Source organism: Nymphalis io, chromosome 24 (genome assembly GCF_905147045.1).
Source record: "Nymphalis io chromosome 24, ilAglIoxx1.1, whole genome shotgun sequence".
Taxonomy (NCBI): domain Eukaryota; kingdom Metazoa; phylum Arthropoda; class Insecta; order Lepidoptera; family Nymphalidae; genus Nymphalis; species Nymphalis io.
The window spans coordinates 3,049,803-3,074,444 of NC_065911.1; the positions used below are offsets into that span (position 1 = coordinate 3,049,803).

The following is a 24,642-nucleotide window of genomic DNA, read 5'->3' on the forward strand; positions in this document are numbered from 1 at the left end:
TCAGCTGGAACTCTTTAAACGCTATCGACGGAAAGGGCTTACACTTCTTATAGTATTTACTTTATATAAAAACTAAAGATAATAATATATATGAGTTGATCCATGGGTAGCTGGTGGAGTATGCTCTAAACCTTCTCTTCAAAAGGAGAGGAGCCCTTAGCCTAGTAGTGAAAAATTAACATTCTTTTTTTAAATCGTAATATTTATATCGTGTGCGATTATACATAAAATATTGAAAATAATTAAGCAAATAAATGATCATATGATTATACTTTATTACAATGTTCAATACGATTCGGTCTTGACGATTTCACCTCGCCTCGTCTTTACAGTTTAATATCGAGTTTTCGCGCTTTCGAGCGTAAGATCTCAGCAACTTGTCAGAACACCTGCGCTTTTTTATCTGGACCTATGATGAAGTTTCGATTTAATGAGATTATATATATATATATATATATATATATATATATATAATGTAAAGTGCTACACAGAGCAATTTAGGAGAGTTATGTGTAAAACAGAGGCAGGGGTCCAATTCTACTAACAAATTGTGACTTTATCGCAATCGAGTCTAAGTGTAATCGTAGCCGTTTGCCTTCCTATTATTTTATTTAATTATTGACTAGTGGCATAAAAGTTAACAATTAAGTTGGATTGGAATTGAATCGGAAGCGTATCGTTATCGTTTAGTTGAATTGTATAACTCATCCGATAAAACGTATGACATTGAAGAAAGAGGATTTAGAAGGTACCTGATTCCTGTTAACCGTTAACGTACGTAACATAACTAAATTGTTTTATTATCCCTTTGTAAATTTACATACCTAAATTTAATAATTTGATTGAATTTAATATACAAAAGTCCCTCCGATCCCTATTCGACGCAAAGCTGCATAACACAGGTCGCATGCCACGCTGTACAGCAATGGACAATCATTTATCCATTTGTTGAATTATAATAAACTTTACCGTAAATCAATATACATATGTGTTTTACATTAAGACCTTTAAATGCTGAATACATAATATAAGCGATGCCAATCTAAGATTTTAACCTCGTATCTTAAATAAGAACGACTTATTTTAAGCACACAATAGAGATGTCTGAAGAGTTTTTTCAGACAAGCTATACCTGATATGATCTGTTTAGTGGTCCTTTCCCATAACAGACACATACTCAGACACACACAAATATTGCCACAGATAAATAAATCACTTATTATACAGTTCAAGGTAAATTGTGCTAAGACAGTTACTATCATTGTGCAGCTAATAATGGGATCTAAGCCATATTTACACTGACTCACTATTGAAACTGCAATACACCAATACAGACAGCAGATTAATTAGACAACAGATTAATAAATGAGTGGATAGTATAATAAGTCAACCAAAATCCTACTACAGGGTAAAATGGTATATGATCCACCACAGAACGGAAAAGCTTGTACGTTTAAGATTTGCGAACATTTAAACGTGTTTATATTTATTTACATTAATTCGCAAACAATTATCGTTAATTATATTACTTCTCGGTTAAGATTATGTGATAAAGTTGACCTATTGTTTGTTGAAATATTTACATTGTATTTTATTCATAACTTTTTATATTTATTAAAACTAGCATCCTCAGTACAAGTCTATTATGTATACTGATATTATATATACTATAAATGTTTACTGCCTGTTTCACTGTCGCGTCTTTTTAATCCATGCAAATCTGGACCATACATTTATACGAAAAAAATCATGCGTATCCAGTAGAGATGCTTTCTAAGAACACGCGAAATTCACCATAGAAAACAATCTATTAATAGCCCACCGCTGGGCTAAGGTGAATCCTTTCTCTCTTTGAAAAGAAGATTTGGAGCTTATAATAGTAAAATGTCAAAATGTGATATGCGACATTGACTATTATAATTATTATCATACACGCTTCAAAATAGCGTGTCACCATTTACCATAACGGTTACCAACATCAATAATTATGCGAGTTAATTCACACGGAATAGCACTACAGCGCTCTGTTTATGAGTGTAAGAAAGAAAAAAGAAGATAGAAGAACTTTATGCCTCGTTAGAATTATTATTATGTTGTCATTTTTTCGTACTATTTTTTTTAATTTAATATTTTTTCATTATCTGCATTATTTAAGTTTATAGTTTGGCTATGGTCTTAATATATTAATTTTTCATCAATTCAAAAAAAATAAAATATATTATGAACAGGATATGAACAGCATTTTCGTAAAGTAAATAAAAGGAAAATCATATCGGAAAAAAAGATTTATTTTCCACTTAAAATTATTTATTGAATTAATTATTCATATTTTGCTCAGTTCGAATATTCAATTTTCGAATACGTGAACAACACAGATTGGGGCTGATCTATGCGTACGAATTACTTAACTTTAGTAATGATTACTGCGGAAAGAATCGTCCGAAATACAATACGCTAAAATGATACCTCATACCTATAAAATCTACCTTATGTATACCTAACCTACTCATTAGTTGGGTAGTATCTAATATATGATTGCATTGCATTTAAATTGTATTAAAAAAATATAAAATTCGCGTTTTGTCAACGTCATTCTCAATTCAAAAAAAAATATTTCGCTCCATCAAGTTCCAATTTTAAAATAAATAAACATGGACCCCGAAGAACCATTGTTATGTAAAATCGAAGTAATTGACGTAACAGACGGAGATTTTACTTCGCCATTCTATTTATTTGAAAAACTTTTAAAATCTCTTTCTTTGATTAAGCTGAATGGAAAAATTGAGAGCGTCGCTCTTTTGTAGGTTTTTATCACAATATTGGCGGTTCGAATATAAAGTAATAAAAAAAAAAACATTAATACATTTTCAGTACTAGGCTTAAGAATATGAATTATTTAAAAAAAATATACTTTAAAAGATTGGTATAATTTAAACGTTTGGTATATAATTCATATTATAATATCTCAAAACATTAAATTAAAAAACAAAAAGACAATTTAACACTACATTTAAAAAGCCGTAAAGTCAACATGTTAAATTTCAAAGTCACACTTCAACTGGCCGTCATATGTGGACACTACTGTAATTACGACAATTAAAAAACTCATTACGCACTGGCAGCCAACAATCATCGTGAACCGTGAATAAATATTTAATTACTAAAGGCAACACTACTATTGACTATTGTGTGAAAAAGTGTGGGAACATTGACAATGCTTTGTTCTATTTTTTTGATTTCAAATAGTTATTACAGCTGGTCATTAAGCTATACATAAATATATTTTCAATATTTACAATAAAACATAAAAATATTTTTTAAAAGAAAAATTTAAAACGGAAAACACATTATAATAAAATTTAGATATGTCATTCCGCTTAAATGGAATATTAATTAGATATCATTTATCTATGCATTATTTAAATAAGAAAATATAAAATATGTTAATAGTCGCTTATATCTACATATCAATAAAAGTCGACATTGAAAAAAGATTCCACCGAATAACTAATTTAATTATATTGCGCATACGAATAGCCCGAAACGTCGCTATTGGCTAGTTCGAATATGGAAAAACACGTGAATTTTTTTTTTCTAAACCACGTAGAATGTACGTTGCGTAAAGCCGTGTTCTGATTGGCCGGCCGTCCGGCAATAGCAGACCATTGGACAATTTTTTTTCCCGCTTTTCACGTATACGGCGTTCGTAATTTTTTTCGCGGAAACTCCGGCCAATGGAACGAACGTAGTTTTAATTATAAAAGTTGTTCTAGTCTCGGATTGTTTTTGCGGCTCGTATATGGAGGCAGCATAACGAGTTGCATGAGTGTTATAGGTATTTTATAAGGCCACTGCTATTTTAACCACGGAAATCGGATTTAGTTTTTACTAACTTCTGATGTCGTCGACGTGTTAAATAACTTATTTTTTCGTGAAATTAATGCAAAGAAATAAATTAAAAAAAAGAATTCTATGCATTCGGAATTTTAAATAAGAAATTTAGGTTTAAATACGTATTATTACATTGAAACTGTAATTTCGTATCGAGAGAATGTTTTTAAGCGCGAAATAGCTCGCGATGCGATCTGTTTTATAATGGCCGACCGGTTTAAATTTGGAATTCTGAAGACACATCCCGTATGCCGTGATGTATGCGCTTGCGTTTTATTAAATTTGTTTATTTACACTAGCTTTAGATCACGTTTTACCTTATGGATGCCGCGATAGATGATTGTTGCGAAACCTTTTAATGGTTTGCGTTAAATATAAATTCAATAGTTTAAGGCTATAAATTCGTTATTCGGATACAATATGATTTTGTAGCCATTAAGAAAAAATAATAATAAAGTAATTACTAGAAAAGCTAATAACTAGGAAAGACCTGTTTTTTTTAATCTGCTTTAAGTTGAAGAAACGATTTATTTACACATTAAAATTGGATTTTAATAAAACCATTATATTTATAACGCATACGTAACGTTGATTTTCCCGGGACAACATTTGACTTCCATGGAGTGACCGGTATTACTGATATGTGAAGTCAGTAATGTAATATCAATATTATGAATAATAACTCTTATATATAATACACCAAACTAACCTGTATGTAATCGCGTGTGTTGCTGAACATGGCTCAATTGCTTGAACCGTCTGTCGCAGTATGAGCACTTGTAGGGCTTCTCGCCCGTGTGAACCCTGATGTGCTGGACCAGCTGGTGGTTCGAGCTGAATGATTTCAGGCACTGCTGGCACTGGTGTGGTTTCACCTCACCACCCAAGCCACGTTGCAGCTCCCTCGCGTGCATCTGCATTGCGTTCTTGTGCATGAAGATCTGGAAACGGGTGGTTGGCTGATTTATTTGGTAATTTGAAGAGTTTTCTTGGGGTAATCAGATTTTGAAATTGTTTCGTACTTTCTTTACAGTATTTGGACAAGTTTGTATCATAATGATTTAAGACGTTATGCCTTATTATTTAATTAAATGGGTAATATAAATATTTGTAAGCACTTCTCTGAACTTAAAACTTATAATTAATTGCGTTTAATGATTGATTGCGATTTTCGGGAACTTTATAAATCGGTCCAGGAGTTTTTAGAATGCAAACGAAACGCATTCATATTATATAATATACTCATATGGTGAAATAAAATATATACCTATAATAGATCATTGTATAACTTTCACTAAATATATATAACTTGTAACATATAATGCTATTTACATGCGTCTGTATTTTAATAGATTATTTGTAAAAATGTTTTAAATAAGCTTGGATTCATTTGATACTACATATCCTATACATATCCTATCGATTAGACTTAGATATACTACATATCCTATCGATTAGGACTTTTCACAAAGAATATTTGATAGATTGATTGAATATTATTATATATTTTTTATTCCATCGTATTTAAGCAATGTATACGAAGTTAAAATAGTCACATATCCGATTATTTATCTTAAATAATTTTGTTTAAGTTAAAATGTCATTTCAACGTGACATATTGTACACTTAAATATTTGTACTAAATAATTTAAATCTATAATAATTTGAATACATTGGCAAAACACATACATAAACACAAGTATCCACGTTCAGAAAATCGATATACATCGAAAACCGAAATCAACATATAACCATAACCAAGTAGGCTCTTGAATCGTCATTTTACAAGATTAATTTATAGTTCCACCGGTTAGCAATTTAGATTCTATAGAGAATAACCGTCAAAACACACAGTAGCCACACTTTTCGACATTTAAATTCCACATTAAATAAAATTCAATTATTTATTCTGCACGGATATCAACAAATGCTAACTCGACGCTTATGTAAATGTTTTATGTTTATACGCCTTATTAATCAATGTTTTTTCAACATGACATTTATGTTCTTAAGTAAATAAATAAAAAGTCATGATGTATTTAAAATATAAAAATATATTAAAAATTTACAAATAAGACTGATAAAGTTAAGGAGAACTGATATTTTCTATCTGTAAAATTTTACCGGTAAATAAGAACTTGAGCAAGTAGGGTTATAGTATATAAGGATGAATATAAATACATAAAAGTCAGAAATAAATAAAATACGCAATGTATGATGAAAAGTATGTAATGTATACGAGAACAGATTCATTCACTTAGAATAAGAAAATACTATGGTGATAGAATATAGAAATATATGGTCTCGAACCGTAACCGTAACCGTAACAGCCTGTGAATGTCCCACTGCTGGGCTAAAGGCCTCCTCTCCTTTTTTTGAGGAGAAGGTTTGGAGCTTATTCCACCACGCTGCTCCAATGCGGGTTGGTGGAATACACATGTGGCAGAATTTCAGTGAAATTAGACACATGCAGGTTTTCGATGTTTTCCTTTACCGTAAAGCACGAGATGAATTATAATCACAAATTAAGCACATGAAAATTCAGTGGTGCTTGCCCGGGCTTGAACCTACGATCATCGGTTAAGATTCACATGTTCTTACCACTGGGCCATCTCGGCTTGGTCTCGAAGGTATTTATTTATTTATTTATTTGATTACCAACAATATACGCAATGACAAAATAAAGACTAATAATGGTACTTCAATTAAAGATCAGAACTGTATGAACAATAATACAACAAATACATTATACAAAATATCAAATTAAAAAACACAAAAATTTAAAAAAATATATAATTATATAGAAATCTATACATGGATCTTCTAACTTAATAAAATAGATGTATGTATAAGTAACAAAAGATTTTTTTTTTTTAAATAAAGTTAAGTATTTATGTCTCGATGTTAAAAACATGACGGGAAATAAACACACACGCAAGCACAGCCATGTAACGTGATTATAAGTAAAATATTTTTTTATTTTATTGCTTAAAGTAATTACTTAGTTTATAATTATTATCATTTAATTGTAAAACGTGCGCGTTTTGAGAAAAATCTTGGCGAGATGAATATTTATTTTTAACAATATATGTATATAATGTAAATAAATGAAATATGTATAAATAAGTGATAAGGTATTATAGGCCTGTACGTCCGTGTACAATCCACATTAGGTGTGGGGTGTTAAGTTTCGCGCTGGCTCCTATAATTTTGCCATGGCAAAGAAATTGCTTTCTACTAGTGAGTCAGATAAGAGGGAATTATAGGGACTTAAAATTATTTATCGCCTCCGTAGTCCGTGAGCGTTATATTTTGATATGCGATGGCTGGTCAGATTTGTGCTTCATGGAATCCTATATAATATTTTATTTTGTAATTGAATATCGTTTGTTTAATTTGATTATATATATGTATATATATTTTTAATATAATTTATAATGATTGATGATAATGATGGAACAAATTAGGTTTTTTTTGTTATTATTTTGTTAATCCGAGTATTATATTTTTTAATCTTCCTCTACTTGTTAATTGTTTTGTCTTAATTTTCGATATACCAAATAAAGTGTTAAGTTTTAACGTAACTTCTCATATAAATGATTATTCTTTTGAGAAATAAATGATCTTAAACCGGAGGTTGTTTTAATTTTTTTTTATTGTTAATTTTCAAATATATCTGTTGTTATTATATATTATGTGCTTAGTATTTGATTGTGTTATTGTTTTAAATATAAAACGATTATAATAAATACATTTTGTTAGCCATGTTCTAATGGCATTAAAAATATTTTTGAAATCTCTTTCTTAATAAAAGAGATTTTTGAGAGTTTTGTCTGTTCTTGATTATTTAATTTTTAAGGTTATACGTATAATAATTTATAATACACATATTTTTTTATAATCTGTGCATTGAATAATTTTGTGCTGTTATTATAATTATTGATATGGTGATAGATACGGATTCTATAACTTTATTGTCGTAATATTTTTTTTTTATATATCAAATGAAATGTACTTATAAAATCTTCATTAATCTTATTATTAATTCATTACACAATTTTTTTTTTAAAGTTTTATTATACGATAAGTATATAGTTCGTTTGTCTGGTAACAGCATAATATAGCAATTTAATTAAACGCCATTTTTTTTTGTAATTTTCCTTAACTAAATAACATAACAACAAAATAAATAATCAATTTATTTTAGAAATAAATTTTGTTTTTAATTAATGAAATAAATTTAAAGAGTACTCAAACGGATCGTTTAAGTATCCACAAATATAAATTAATTACGTTAAATAAACAATTGTCGTTAACAAATAATGCAATCAGCTTAATCTTAGTTATATATTACATAGGTATATTTATCGAAACCTTACTTCTATGCGATTGCAAAGAAACGACTTCAGACACGCAAACGTACAATGTAGGCCAAGAAAATGTATACACGTTTCAACGTTATTGCTATTAGAATGCGATATATTATTTTCACCTCAATCCTATGATATAAGTTTATACTTGAGTTAGTATATACCGCTATTTATAATATAGTGGGTTTTATTTATAACTGCATATACGGGTTAATAAATAAGAAAGGTTTAGCTAGTAAGTATTTATATAGGATGTTTTTGTTTGTTTGTTGTGATTATAAAGATGATATTTTATTGGATTGTTTTTTTAACTCACTTCCTTATAAGTGACAATATCTTATAATAAATGTTGATTATGATTAAACATACACGAAAAACAATACAAAATATTACCTGTGATAAAAAGGCAGCATTTTCAAACTTATTCCACACTTCACAGGGCATCTCATCACAAAAAAACGCGTGCATACTAAAACAATGTCTAATTGTAATGTAACGTAATATTAATCCACTTTGATTAAGGAAAATATGGTATAAACATTTATTAAGTTATTTTATATGAAATATTTTTAATTTCTTATCGCCTTCCTCTAATAAACGGCTATATTTTTCAGTAGACAACAGGAAAAGACGGACGCAGATTTGTTTGTATATACGTACTATATTAAGCCATGAGTAAACTTGTCCTTTATTTTTTTTAATTTATTATAATATTGTGCTAGTTTTAAATATATCAAGTGCTAAAAATATATGTGGTGTACACTTTAATTGGTCGATACTGTAGCCCTTTCACGCGTGTTAGAAAGTGGAACTAGAGGCTTTGATCACGCAACGAAGAAATTGCAAAGAATTTATGCTTTTGATACGCTATGATGCCGGGGTCTAAGGTTCTATTCCCGGAAGGCGCAACGTGAGATATACTCAGAGATTTATAACGATATCACTATCGACCTAACTGTTATAATGTTTTATTATAATCGTTTCTTGCCACATCTTCGCTCAAACGTATCGCCAACCGGTAGAAAAAAACAATACTATCGTAAAAATTAATTAACTTAATTAGTTGGTACGTTTCCTTCAATTGTTATTTTGGTTTCAAGTATTTATTAAAGTGTATTTCCTGCTCAGTATTTTTCAATATATATATATTATTACTATTATATATATATATATATATATATATATATATATATATATAATAATAGTTATATAACATATAACGTTTATGAAAATTTATATTGTTTTTTTTATCACAAAAATGGTTTTTTCAAAAAAAAAAATTTAACCCTTTGACTTATATTGATTGTGTTATCTATACTTATATAATAAAGGAGAGTTTGTTTGTTTGATTAATCTCATTAATCTCTGGAACTACCTGTCGCAATGAAAAAGAAACTATTTACATTTGATAGCCCAACTCTTGAGGAAGATACTCATCAAATGAAATCAAAATATACTTTATTCAAGAGTCTTGGAAGATTTCCATCAGTTTCCAGTGCCGGTTCGACACAGGTTACCATCTCTTAGGATTATGAGAGAGAGGAAACAACGCACACACTTGTGCACTGTAGTATCCTCAGTGTTAAAAAAAATATAATGAAATAGAATAGAAATGGAAAACGGAGGAACAGATACAAAAATCCTTCATTGCGAAAATAAACTACTAATAAATTTTAATAAAACATAAGAGCATTACTCTTTTTTATACAACGTTGAGTAACACCGTCAATGTTAACTTATCACCGTAATAACGGACGTGCTCAGACAACCCCTTGTAATTAGCAATATAAAAAACGACATAACAAAACCCATGAAAAATGCAAAGTTCATAATTTTTCCGTAAATCGTTCCGGCGTTGGAATTAAGTCTCTATTAAGGGCAACCCTTCCGATGCGATTTTTAACAAGATTCGAGCCTTGATAACTGGGGCCGAATTCTACTAATGTAATAATAATAGTCCTCACACCGATTTCAGTCACGGCAGCCAATCTCAATATTATGTGCACAAGTGTGTGCGCAAACACAGGTGCGCCCTCTATTCCCTAACTCTCACAATCCGATGGGACGGCAATCCGACACGACCGGAAAGTGTTCAAGCGCAGGACCAACGGCTTTACGTGCTTTCCGAGGCACGTGAGCGTAGACACTTTCAACTTCCAGACTCCAGGCTGTTACTGAGAATTTTCTGACAGAAAACCCCAATAACTTTTTATTGGACCGACCTGGGATTTGAGTTCAGGACCTCCGGGTCTTCGGCCTTACATGTAGCCACTAGACCAACGAGGCAGTCAATGTCAGTAAGTCTATTAATGTATAAAGGTAACGAAACGTTCTCGATTCAATATAACATGTACCGTTATGACAAAACCAAACTTAATTGTTAACTTTTATGCCAATAATCGATAATTAAATTAAATAATAGGAAAACAGATAACGGCAACGATCACGCTTCGATTCAATTATTGCGATAAGGTGACAATTTGTTAGTAGAGTAGTCCCCCTGATTTCGTTTTGAATTTTACTAGATATTGTTTTGTGTTGGATTTAAAATTATACATACTTATTTGTAAACTAGCTACGCCCAGCGGTTTCACTAGCGGTAATTTTGTATTATATAATTAAAAAAAAATACAATCAGTTACGAAATACGAATACGAAATTTAATCTAAATCAGTAGAGTGGTTTTTGCGTGATGAAACAACAGACTGACATACGGATCTATAGATGAAAGGTTATAATGACAATTATAAAAAAAAAACAATTTCGGATATAATATACTCATAGGTTAAAAGTTATATTGTAACCGCATTTTGTTTATTGTTACAACTCTGATAGACACAACAGATTTAAATGAAATAAGAACTAAGCGATATCCTATATAAGCCGAGATGGCCTAGTGGTTAGAACGCGTGCATCTTAACCGACGATCGTGGGTTCAAACCCGGGCAAGCACCGCTGAATTTTCATGTGCGTAATTTGTGATTATAATTCATCTCGTGCTTAACGGTGAAGGAAAACATCGTGAGGAAACCTGCATGTGTCTAATTTCATTGAAATTCTGCCACATGTGTATTCTAATAACCCGCATTGGAGCAGCGTGGTGGAATAAGCTCCAAACCTTCTCCTCAAAAGGGAGAGGAGGCCTTAGCCCAGCAGTGGGACATTAACAGACTGTTACTGTTACTGTTAGATAATATACATTAATATGTATACATAATAAAAAGCGTGGGATTAGTATTTCAATCAACAGCCAATCGTTGTCCACTGCTGAACATAGGCCTCTCCCAAGGTGCGCCAAAGCTCCCTGTCCTCCGCCTTCCGCATCCAGTTGGTGCCCGCCACCTTCTTAAGGTCGTTAGGATTAGTATTTGTTGATTTATAATACCATTAAATTTATTTAATGGTATTTGATAGACTGTAATTAAAGATGAAAAAGTGTAATCACTGAATTTCTTGTCGGTTCTTCTCGGTACAATCGACAAGATCTCGAACCGGTGACAGCTTTACATTTAATTCAATACTATAACAAAAGTACTCAAAGTCTACTTGAATAATGAATTATTTGATTTATTTCAATATTTATTTTAATCTTTCATAATCTACATTCTAAACCTCAAAAGGAGAACAGGCCTTAGACAGCAGTGGAGATTTTAAAGGCCACTATATATATATATATATATTATCTATCATTTAAATGAAATATTTATAACAATGTATATACTAGGCTACCTAAGGGTATTGGTGTTACCTAGGTATTTCCGTAAGCCCCAAACATTTGAAACACGCTTACAATCGTCAGTTCTAAGATGGTGTCTTTTGTATCGGGAATTACACTGGTTCGCTCACCCTCCATAACAACAACACAAAGCATTGTTGTGTCATGGCAGATATCGTTATATTTTGTATATAGATACCATAGACTATTATTTCAATGTTATTTTATTACAAATCAAATGATTACTTCATGGTAGGTTTTTATTGGTAGCCGTAATCGCTTTCGATTTAAACACGATTATCCTGTGCTAGCCAATTAGAGTACTGTGCTTAATACTTATTACATTGTTTGTTTTAATACTGTGAAAAACTGTCAGAAAAACTCGGAAATTGACGTGGGTCTCGATCGCGATATGCATATGCATATTGTCAACAAAAATTATCCTATTTGAAATAGACGCATCAAAACAGCGTAACTCGGTTTACGTTTTACATTAGTATCGATCGAGCATCTAGTTTCGATTTTTTTTTTCATATAGAATAGCTTTGCAAAGTTTTGTATCACAAAATCTATATTCAAGGCTCGAATTTTGAAATTCGAATGAAAAAAAATTTGAATTTCCATTTAACCATGTAAAACCTCTTTTTATCGAATAGAGTTCAATTTTATCTTAAAGTTATAAATAAAAAGGCGGCGCGATAATTTCAAAATGAAATATGTATTCGTTCTCCGCATAAATACTCGATAAAGATCAGATTTAATATGTTTAAAAATAAACATTGAAAAGAATTGAGTCAAGTTCAGAAAAATTCGTTCAGTGTCAGCTACACGGGTCAGGCTAAATATAATCTAAATGAGCTCGCCGATGCGCATGCGTTAAAAAATAAAAGTGCACATTATATCTACCAACGAGATATGTATAGAATGTCGAGTTTTTTATTAAGTGTTATGAAAGTTTTATGAGGAACTTTAACGGGGTTTAAATATATAGAAAAATCACGAAATGCAGATTTATATTTGAATCATAATAACTACGAGGAAAACTCTGTATTGGAAGAATTACGGAATTATCATATAAATCTTATACTATATAGTTTACTATTTAATTTCTTCGATTAAAACTATCTAATGACTTTATAATCTACATAAGGAGTAAAAGGGGGAGGGTCTACTTAGCCCAGCGCAGCGGTGGCATTTCCACGGTGATAATTTTTCTTTTTCTTAAATCAGCATGATTGTTACGAGTACTTATTCGTATCTTGAGCGGAACATATCCACTGATGCATTGCATAGCATTTTAATAGTCGTTAATTATAAAAATATCGCTGTAACATCCGGTTTCACGTGAATTTCATTAGTATGGAGGAGTACAGAACTAGGTTATGTGGTATCCCTCAATTTGAGCGCATAGTCCTCAAAGGCTGAGAGCATATTGGAGCATAGTTCAAGATACAATATTCTTAATTTCGTTATACTATAACAACATATTATTAAGTAGCTTTAAAAAGAAAATTTTAACATATATTTTATAAGGAATTTTAATAGTGAATTGGTATAAAAAAAAGTTAAATTTATACACTGTTATCTTTGACAGATTGCCATTAAAAAAAAATTAAACTACTCAAACAGGTAAAAAAAATATTGTTAACGAAAGCCATTAAGCTCAACAATTTCAATAGTTAATTATTATAAGTATACATATAACGCTTTTATTTAGTATAATATGGGAAACAAATGGAGAATTGGTATGATATAAATAATGTAATCATTATATATATATACGCCCTCAAGAGAGCTCTCCTACTGCACAAGAGATGTAATAGAGAACAAGTGCACTTTCTTTTCCCTTACTATCACAATCCGATGGGACTCCAATCCTGTATGACCGGAGAGAGTTTATGCGTTAGACGTGCATTCCGAGGCACGAAAGCTTAAAAAATGCGAACTCTAATACTCCATACAGATACTGAGAAAAACTTCACAAAAAACTATGATTTTTATTGTTCACTACCTTTAAAAGTTTATAATAAATTGCCGCCTACTTTAAGACGTGAGCTCTTTTAATGTATTAAAAACTAAAGTATCAGAACAAATTATTCAAAACTACGTTCTTTAAAAGTAAGTAAATTAAATGGGTAAATAACTTGTAAAAGCTTAAGACCAATTAGCTTTACTTTAATTTATTGTTTCCATGTAAGTGACGTTATTGAAAATAAACATCTTTAAACCTAGAATCTACCTTGACCAATATTGTTAAACTGGTTACTCGAGCAAATTTTTTACACTTTTGAATATTTTTTACGGTAGAATTCATGCGAAACTACTATTAAAAGCTAGTAATTTTAATTCAAATCCAACCCCATGCGGTTCACTTGTCAACATATTCGAAACAGGTGTCAAAGTTACAATTAACAAGTTATCGCTTCCCGTGAAGTATGTAATTTTGTTGTTACAAAAACCACCGATACATAAAAGGGGTTTTTTTATTTATTATTGCCCTTCTGACGTCTTTCGTTTGATTCTTTTTGATTGAATTATAATTCGTGTCGTTCTATTTTTAAGTTTTAATTGTTGGATCGATAGCAAAGCATACCAGTAGCTGTCTTTTAGACATAAATAAAAATAGTGCGATTCTGTAAGAACTCAATTTATTACTCACGGGTGTAAAGTTGATAACCGACTTATGTTGATATACTATTTTGATGCGTGTTTTCTTGAAATGTTATAATTATTATGGTCAATGTCCCATGTCACTTTCCGACATCTAACGACCGATTTCTGCGGTGATTTTAGTTTGTTCTCGAGAACAGCACCACATGACTATTTAAAGGTATTTTATTAATGTGTTTTTTATATGACTTTTTTGTGTTATAATAAAAAACATTTTTTGTAATCTAAAAAAATATATTTATGTTGATTTATTAGGTTAGTATTTCTTAACTTATTAAAAAACAAACATAAAAATCACGGCGGTAATAAAAAAATATATTTAATGATGTCATACGATGACACACGAGGTATTATTGAGAAAAAAAAATACATTTTTAAACAAAGTACGTATCGGTTCAAGGCGTGTGTTACTCATTTATCAGTCTTTATATAAAACTCGGCCTTGGCGTTCAGAAAGTATAAACAAAGAAATTATATTATGAAAATAAAATCTATATAGTGGTTTATTTATATAAACACTATTGGTTTTACCTTCAAATGTTGTATAGGAGGTGATTAGCTAAGCAACGCTGTGTCTTCTTTTTTCGAATGTCTAAATAATTATGACAAAAAGAGAGAAAACGATTTTATAAGTAAGGCAGTTTATTATAAAAAGCGAGATTTAAGTATAAGGCACACTGACACATGCTGGTTTCCTCTCAATGGTTTTATTCACAGGCGAGTACTAGATGATTTTAAAACATAAATTAAGCATATGAAAATTATGTGGTGCTTGCCCGATATTGAACCCACGATATTCGGTTAGAATCCAGCTGTTTTAATTACTACTCCTTACATTAATCTTAGTTTTCGTATGCTGATAATTCGCTTCGTGATTGGTAACCTATAGAACCATGGTTGGATAAGCTCCAAACCTCCTTAAGAGGAGAGGAGGCTTGTAGGTACAAGCCCTGGGTAGGAGCCATTATAATATATTACCTAAATTTTTAATATAAATTTAACAGTATATGTATAATATTTATAGTTTAAAAATATATTTTGGCAGAGTTTATCCTGTAACATTACAATTAAAGAGTTCTCGTAATTGCCTTATTGAATATATTTTAGTTTTGATTTCCGTTTCAAATTTTAATTTCATAATTTTAAAAATGTTTTTAAAATTTGATCAATGTATGTCATAGCGTTATGTTACTTGAAATGTTTCTGGCGAACAAAACACAATTAAGTTCCACTTATATCTTTAATAATAATATATTGATTCTTTTAATACTGTTAGCACAAAACAATAATAAAATATCTATTTAGAGACAATTTGAATATAAAGCATCCTATATTTCGCAGCTTTTACATTTGTACTTATTGAAGAGAATATTTGATTTGAGGCTGAGAAAAGTAGGCTATAAATGAATAGACCTAACAAGGATTGCTAAATAAATGATTCGTCCCGATTCATGGTATGTAGGCTATGCTATGTTAGAGAGAGACAGATATAGTCTGGTCAGATGACGGTTAAGATAGTACAATCTCGATTCTACGCCCACGATATTTTGTACTTCCTACTGAGGTACTGGCACATGGTGTACATACTTGACCTATCATATACAATCAAATCTCAACCTTATAATTAATGGTTTAAACTTGATATTCCATCGCATATTATTTAAGTTAAGACGTTTTGTTATGTATGGCGTTTAAAAGAATAACACCAGTTGTAGACCGCATTATCTTTTTTAATTGGTCAATAGTATTGGACGGTTATTACTCCTGTTTATTGGTTTTAATCGATTTTGATTGTAACAAAACATGTAATACAAGTCGATTTAGTTTTTTATTAAAACGAACGAATGAATGAATGAATTGAATATAAAAAGATTAAATCTTGAAATAAATATTTACTTAGTAAATTGGTGATTAATAACATAATTTGATATTTTGCTCGATTGGTAATAATATATAGGTTTAAATAATTATATTGATTACGTTGCTGAATAGATACATTCCTACACGTATGTGATATTATATATATAAAAAGCTGCTGTCTGTTTATAAATATTAAAATGAATTTTTATATTTTAGTTTTTTTTTATATAAAACTTAATAATGATCGAAGGTTGATAAGATGGGTGTTGATAATTATAACATAGCTTGTACTATGATAGGGTACTTCGTATTTTCATGATATTCCTTACATACTGTAAAATTTCTTGACTAAAGTTTAAAAAATAATAATATAAAGAATCATTGAGCTGAGATAGACCACCAGCTGGTACGTATGAACCGAATGTTGAAATCCACCACCGAATTTTCTGAGTAATTTATATTTACAATTCATATCACGCACATTCATGTGTTGAATGAAGAGTTGTCACCACCAAGCATCTGAGAAGTTTGGCGGAATAACCTCAAATCTCTCTTCAAAAGAAGAGGCTGCATATCCGTGGTACATATGCTTGTTACCATTAATAAATACTGTTTTTTTATAGAATAGGAAAGCGGACGAGCATATGGGCCACCTGATGGTAAGTGATCACCAACGCCCATAGCCATTGGCATTGTAAGAAATGTTAACCATCGCTTACACCACCAATGCACCACCAACCTAAAAAAAAATCATAACTATATGTCGATTTGAAATTCCTATAGTTTGTTCATAAAATGAAAAAAAACTAGTAAAACCAATTTTCATTAATAGCTTGACCCCAATTAAACGACAACAAGGCGCCGATAAGTTTAACTAAGTTGACAATAACTTGAAAATCGATCGAATTACAAGTCAACTATTATTACGAGTACATTATAAAATAATACTTGTAATACTATACGGTGAAGAAACGAGAATAAAAAACAACTGACCTATGTCAACATACGATGTGCTTTCGTGTGAGTGTCGACAACGCTAGATATGTGTGTATTATCTTTTAGTTTTATTTTTTTATTTTATTAATAATATATTATGGTTACTTGTGCTTTTGTAAATTATCATGATCGTTATTAAGAATTTGAGGAAAGTAAATTCGTTTGCCTTGCCAGTTTTTTTTTTCTATTGATAACCCTAAAGTTCGTCAGTAGCTTACAATTTGTCACTTAATCGCAATCGAATCGAAACGTTTCCCCTAAAATATATTGACTTACTAATCTAGAACTTTCTAACGCGACCTATTTTTGTATTCAAAATCACAGACTATATAAGAAACTGACAACGCAAAAAGTTGCGTAAATGTTATGTTTTTTAAATTTAATTAAATATGTAAAAAGTACACGACAAAATATCAGACGGACGTCGCGTTTTATATATAGTGAAGTCAGTGACAGCAGTAAAAGTATATCTGCGCAACACTGACCTATGTCAACATTATGAGCACGTGTGTGTGTGTAAAGAGACGTGTGTGGGTTATTTTATTATTTTCGAAAGCGAGAAAATTGTTTTAATGGTAATACTATAATAATTACGTAATGTATTCAAGTTATATATAATGTAATATAACATCCTTTACGACCTTATTGCTCTTTGGCTAATGATTTATTTTTAAGTGTTTATATTTTAAAAAAAATTAATGGATACTACAGCGTTCATTTTCAATATTAGTAAGTTGCGTAGAAAACAGAGTAGTGCACAATTATGTGCACAAAAGAGCACAATTGTGTGCAAAAACCAGGTGCACTGTTCCTCCGTTATCCGTTCGGACGGCAACGCCGATACGACCGGAAAGAGCTCAGGGGCAGGACCAACGGTTTTACGTGCTTTCCGGGTATTATCCCCTGGCAAACAGACTCCAGGTTGCTTCTGAGAATTTCTCGTCAGAAAACCCTTTCTAAGCGAATGTTATATAACAAACCGAAATCCAAATTTCACCTTTGTAGACTAAGTTTTGGCTATGAGTGGATAGGCAGTCAGGACTAACAACTTTATGAGCATATCTTACTTGTACTAAGAAATTAATTAATGACCTATTAATTAACGATGACGTAATTATTTATTACATCAGTCTAATTAACTTTTAGAATAAAATATATTTATTGGCATTTTTTATGTGAACTATTAATTATTTAAAGTTTATATTTTAGTTATGTTATGTAAAATAGTGTTTTATATATAGTATGTAGATGTATTTGATATGTTATATAGTATATTCTCTAAAACAAAATGAACGTTGTAAAAACTTGCCATTTTAGTAGCATACAAAATTGGTTTCTCTGTGGGATCGAACCGTATAGTAACCTGCGAGGGCATTAATAACATTGCAATCTAGGCCATAAAATAACGCATTGAAGATGCAAATCTAGCTGTAGATATAGATGGACTAGTTTTTATCTATCATTACATATATTTTGGGGCTATTATGACGTCACGCACTGACCAATGAACTCTAAGACAAACAAACAGGGCCAGTTGTAATATTATATTTTAAGGATAGTATGGATATAAGAATGAAAGTTAATAAAGGACGAGATATCCGCTATACAGTCTAGATATTTTTAAGTCCGTTTTATGTGTGTGAGTCTGTTTATGTATAACGTATCACACTTGTACAAACAATGACAGCGCATTCAGATAACCTCATTTCTTTCCGCGATAGCACTCACACAAACGTACATCTTGTAAAGACGTACACACACAGCGAAAGTTATCGAGTCTCCATAAAAAAGTATATTTTCGGGATAAACGGAAATGAACAATTATTAACAACCGTTTGTTGATAAAGACATAAATAAAATTCTAATTGATGCATAAATGGATTGAAATATATTTAATCTTTCAACCAAGAAACAGACATATCAATCAATCGTGTCAATCTATAAAATCAAGGTTCCAATAGTTCATTGGCTAATATTTATGCCATAATTAAACCTGGCTAAGATAAGTAATGGCAACTTTATGGCCACCGTACCTTTTAACAAGCCTAACACAATAAAAATGTACATCAATTCCAGTACACTAACCGAGTTGCCAATTTATTTCACGCCAAATTGTTATCTATTCCTAGTAAGATTGAAACCATAATTGCTTGCAATATTTATGAATAGAGAAAGAATTGGCAATATCCGCGAACGTGTTGTGCAACGGAGATGTGACATTTCGTATGAATTATTTCATTCGAATTTGTTCGTTACTCCAGTGGAAGTAGAGTTAAATTTGCGTGTCGCTATTATAACAGAGGGTAATAGTGATGGGTATTGAACGATGATGCAATATCTAACAGTGTTTATCGGAGAAATGGGATGTGCCTAGAATTTTTAGCGTTAAATGCAATGCAAGGCTTCGTTAGGACACTTTTCATATAATAACTACTAACATATATTATACAAGTCATAATCTTAATATAGAGTAATGAGAATATATTTAATGATTTATACAAAAAATATACATGTATGTTATTTGAAAATAGAACTTAATAGCATATTTGTAAATACGAGACGAAAAAATTAGCCTATGATGAAAACAATATATTAATTTAATTAAAAAAATCAAGTGTCGCCTCAGTGCAGTGACCTCTGTATTACAGTGCCTGGTGATATCTTTGTTATTCTTATCAATAGCCCTGAAGGTACATTAGCCCTGCGTTTTAAGAACTAACTTATACTCGTAAGTGGACAACGCATTCTTTAATAAATATATTTTTAACTTTAAATAGATAAAAACAAAAAGATATATTATTACTAGAGATGTTAGTATAAAAAAATCAGTATCAATTTTACCACCCAGCGTGGTCAATTCTTTTACCAAATACCCGAACCTGATTTCAATTTCAAAACGGGTAACGTTCATACAGTATTCATGCGCGTGCGCAGGTCACGATCAAAGACTTGCATTTTTACATCGATTACCGCACAATGCGATACGCAATCGTTTTTAAACTTTATTTCCTTCAAAAACAATATTGTATTCGTATACTTGATTGTATGTTAATTTATTAATTAAAATCTTTAAATAATATACTTTTGCTTTCTTTTATAAGTGCCTATATAAATTAATGTCTTTATTTATTAAATCAATGATTTAAACGATTTAAATCATTGATTAAATAAATAAAGGAAATTAAAAAATTAAAAAAATATAATTAAAATGAATTTAGAAGAGGAAGATAACGTAATAAAAGCTCAGTGCCGTGGTCCACGTGTTGCCATAATAAAAATAAATGGGAGTCTGCGAAACGAGAGAGGTCGCTCACCTCCCTAACCTAAGACAAGAGCTACGCATCACGCACACACCATTGTGGGTTACACGTTACACACACAGACGGGACACACTTACATGCAAAGGCAGCGCGTGCGCTGAACGAGTTTAGACAAACGGAAGAAATATTATTTCTCTTTTTAGGCACGGCTTTCGCGAACTCTGTTCGTACTTTCTTAAATAATGCGCAGAAACATTTTATATTATAAAATCATTTGTAAAGTCAATAACTGTCGATTAAGGATTAATTGTGTTATAAGTTTACAGTAAATTAAATGTAAACATCGAATCAAATTACGTTATTTACAGTTAAAATGGTCATAAAGCGTCAAATATCTCGATATATATAACGAATTAAAAGTAGGCACATAACATTTTGCTGTTAAAATAAATAGCCTACGATTTTACCAAACATTCCGAGTAAGCTGACTAAGCAGTACGATGATCCATTTAGAGAGAGAAAGGAAACCAAGGTTTGAATTACATAGAGCGCACACTTAAGATTTTTCGTCTCATACGCAATAATATTACATCGACTGAAAATCATGTATAATTCTGTAGTACGCGATCAGTTATGCTATAGCTAAAAATCTTTATATTTACAAAATGCGATACCGTTTGCGTGCATTGCTCCTTCGTGTGAACGTGTGTGCGTCTTGACCTACGACAACGTCTGTGTGACGCTTACGTAATTCTTTTTTTTCTGTTTTTTTTTGCTGGCTTTGACGTTTGGGTTTTGTTATTTTTAAATGGACACGCGTTTTATTTAGATATAATTTAATACTCAGTAATGTTTTGAAGAAATTAAATCATATTTCTGCAAGTCATTTTCTACGTTTTTTTAGTTTTTTTTTTAAATATTTTTTACAAGTTATTTGAAATCGATTATACATACAATTAGTGCAGTATTCAATATAAAATTTAAATATTTGTATTTTGGTAAAACAATCATATTATAAGATTAAATAAATATTAATATTTTCCCCGGATATATTATATATTTTGTATTCTATGACAATATAACTAATATGAAATACAGATGAAATATTAAAAAAATATAATTATTTATATCAACACATTTTTATATTTATTTCTGTCTCAGAAATATCTTTACAACCCGAAGGGAACCTTGACGCATGGATGGACAAAAGAAATTTATTTTTATCAAAGCAAAGTGCGCAATAACTTTGATATAAATAAATGTAGGTATAACGAAGGATTCAATAAAGGAATGTGTGTTATTTGTTTATATGTACGTTCACTTATACATATTAAATTATTAGATATAATACGTAATCGGAATCACGATATCATAAGTACATACGTTATTATATATTAAAATAATTAAAATACAGTTTTATTTTTTTTCATAATTATATTATGATAAAATCAAACGTCTTACTTAAAATATTATTTATATAAATATATTTTTTGCTCTCGTGTTTAGAAAAGGGTATAAATTAATTTATATTTTAAGATTGCGTAAGTTACATAATGATCAATATTTTAATATAATTTATCCATCTGTAAAGCAAAAAGTACCCCGTTTTATTGCCTCGACTGGTGCAGGAGGGCTGATTCATTTTTCGCCCAGAGAATAAGAATAGCGTTACAACCGGGCAATGCTGGTAGCTTTCATGTCACCATTCCACGCGGTCATGATTTGTACAGTTACTATTTTAAATATTGATTTCTATATATAATATAGCCAAGCAGCAACGTTAATATTGTTGTGTTCCATTTGCAAGGTGAGTGAGCCAGTAAAAAAAAACAGGCACAAGGGACATACAATCTTAGTCCCCAAGGTTGGTCCCCAATGCGCCATTGGCAATGAAAGGGATGGTTAATATTTCTTACAATGTCTATTGGTGACCACTTCATATCCGGTGGCCAACTTGCCTGTCGGCCTACCTAATACAATAACAAAAACCTCTATATATGTCTGTAGTGTATATAATACTTATATAAATAGAACGAAGAGAATTTATTATTATAATTATTATTAATACTAAATTAGTAATCCAGCATGCGTTACAATACTTCTCATATTGTAAGCAAATTATACGATACGGCTGGCAAGCTTTATTTTGTGTATATATTTATTTAAATATACAACATAATTATAAAGTATAAGTATAACAGTATTAAATAATTTCACTCATTTTATTTTATTATTTCAGAAAGCTTCACACAAGTGCAACAATTTGAAGTATATATTCCTAATATATAATAAATTGGGAATAGTTTTCTATAGCCTTTGCCTTTTTTAAATAACTGTGCTCAGTTAATTAAATTAAAAAGAAATAACGTATGAATGTAACGAAATCAAGCATAAATGTAACAGCTGGTTGATATAGAATATTTTCTAATAAAATATATTTATATATAAGATACAAATAGGTATCTATAAAAAGGTACAAAGAAATATATATATCTATTTTCCTTATTGCTATAAATTAATTTAATGTATTTCATTATTGTTATTTATAATAAACACTTTTTTATTAAAACGGTATTAAGTATGACAACATATTTTTTTTATTTTAATTTCTATCGACCACTATGGTTTTTAATTAGCTAAAGTTTAATTCAAATATGATTTAAAATAAATATCTTTTAAATTTCAATTATTTAACAGGAAGATAATAATAAACATGGTTTTTAAAACTCATTTAGTTTTCATTGCCAGTGTATTTTTTTATTTGCCTCATAATTATTTATTATCTATGCAAAATTACAAACAAATTATACCTGAATTTATTATAATCTATGGTTAATTTGTTAAGTATATCTGAATATAATTTGGAACTGTTATGTAGAAGAAAAAAACTATTCTTAAAAAAAACTTTTTTATAAAATTTATTAGGTGTTTTCTTTTGAAATACAGATCTAATAATGCTTTCCCATGTAAACTTTTTAACCCCTTTTTTGATTTTACTTTACGCTACTTTTGCATCACATTTAATAGATCAGCTGTGTATGTCCGTCTCGTATTCCAGCAAGAATTTGAAGAGTATCATCAATAAATGTTGTTTAAAAAAACAATAATGTATTGTTTTATTAACAAGCCTCACATTAATTTCTGAACAAGATGTCGTATTTTTATTTTATATTTTCGTGTATTTTATTCAGACTAAACTTCCATAAAAATACTAATTATCAGATTAGAGACGCACAAAATTAATGTAAGTGTTCTAGAGTATTATAATTAAAAAATAAAGTTTTAATATCACATATATATCTGCATTATTTATTTTTTTAATTAAAGCACCTTCAACAACAAATCGATATAAAAATATAAAATATGTTTATAATTCAAACTGTATTCATAAAATTAAAAAGTCAATTTACATTTTGTATATACATAAAAAGCTATTTTTTTTAAATTAAATAATAACATACATAAATCAATAAAATTGTAAATTCGAAATTCAAATTTAAAAGTTGTTCTTTTGCAGTATATATATATACCAATTATGCAACTTCACACAACTAGTATATTTGGATACTTCACAAGGATTCCCTGAGGAGATATCCCGTGAAAACCTACTGGCTATCCCATAATACCTGTTATGTTATCTATATTCGTCTATATATAAACTTTGAACAAAAGTATTAAGCGAGGGAATCAAAGAACTTCATATTTTCTTATTTCTAAACTTCCAATTTTAAAATAAAGTTTTTTTAAATGTGCAATTTTCTAATTAAAATTGGCGGCAAAGGAATTGCAATTATATTTGATATTTTTTCTATAAGTATTTCCTTCAAGATTGTAATGTATTTTTTGTATGTTTTGCAAATGTCTTCAATTGACATTTAGC

The 24,642-nt window shown here is 30.0% G+C and overlaps 1 protein-coding gene across 6 annotated transcripts in view; it reads right to left on the reverse strand.

The window, feature by feature from the left end:
* LOC126777795 (zinc finger protein 628-like) overlaps positions 1 to 24,642 on the reverse strand; it is a 110,096-nt gene that overhangs the window by 28,713 nt on the left and 56,741 nt on the right. For all 6 annotated transcript variants that reach the window (XM_050500929.1, XM_050500927.1, XM_050500926.1 and 3 more), the window contains one exon: positions 4,601 to 4,832. In XM_050500929.1, coding sequence (XP_050356886.1) covers positions 4,601 to 4,832 — 232 coding nt within the window. The remainder of the gene's footprint in view (positions 1 to 4,600; positions 4,833 to 24,642) is intronic.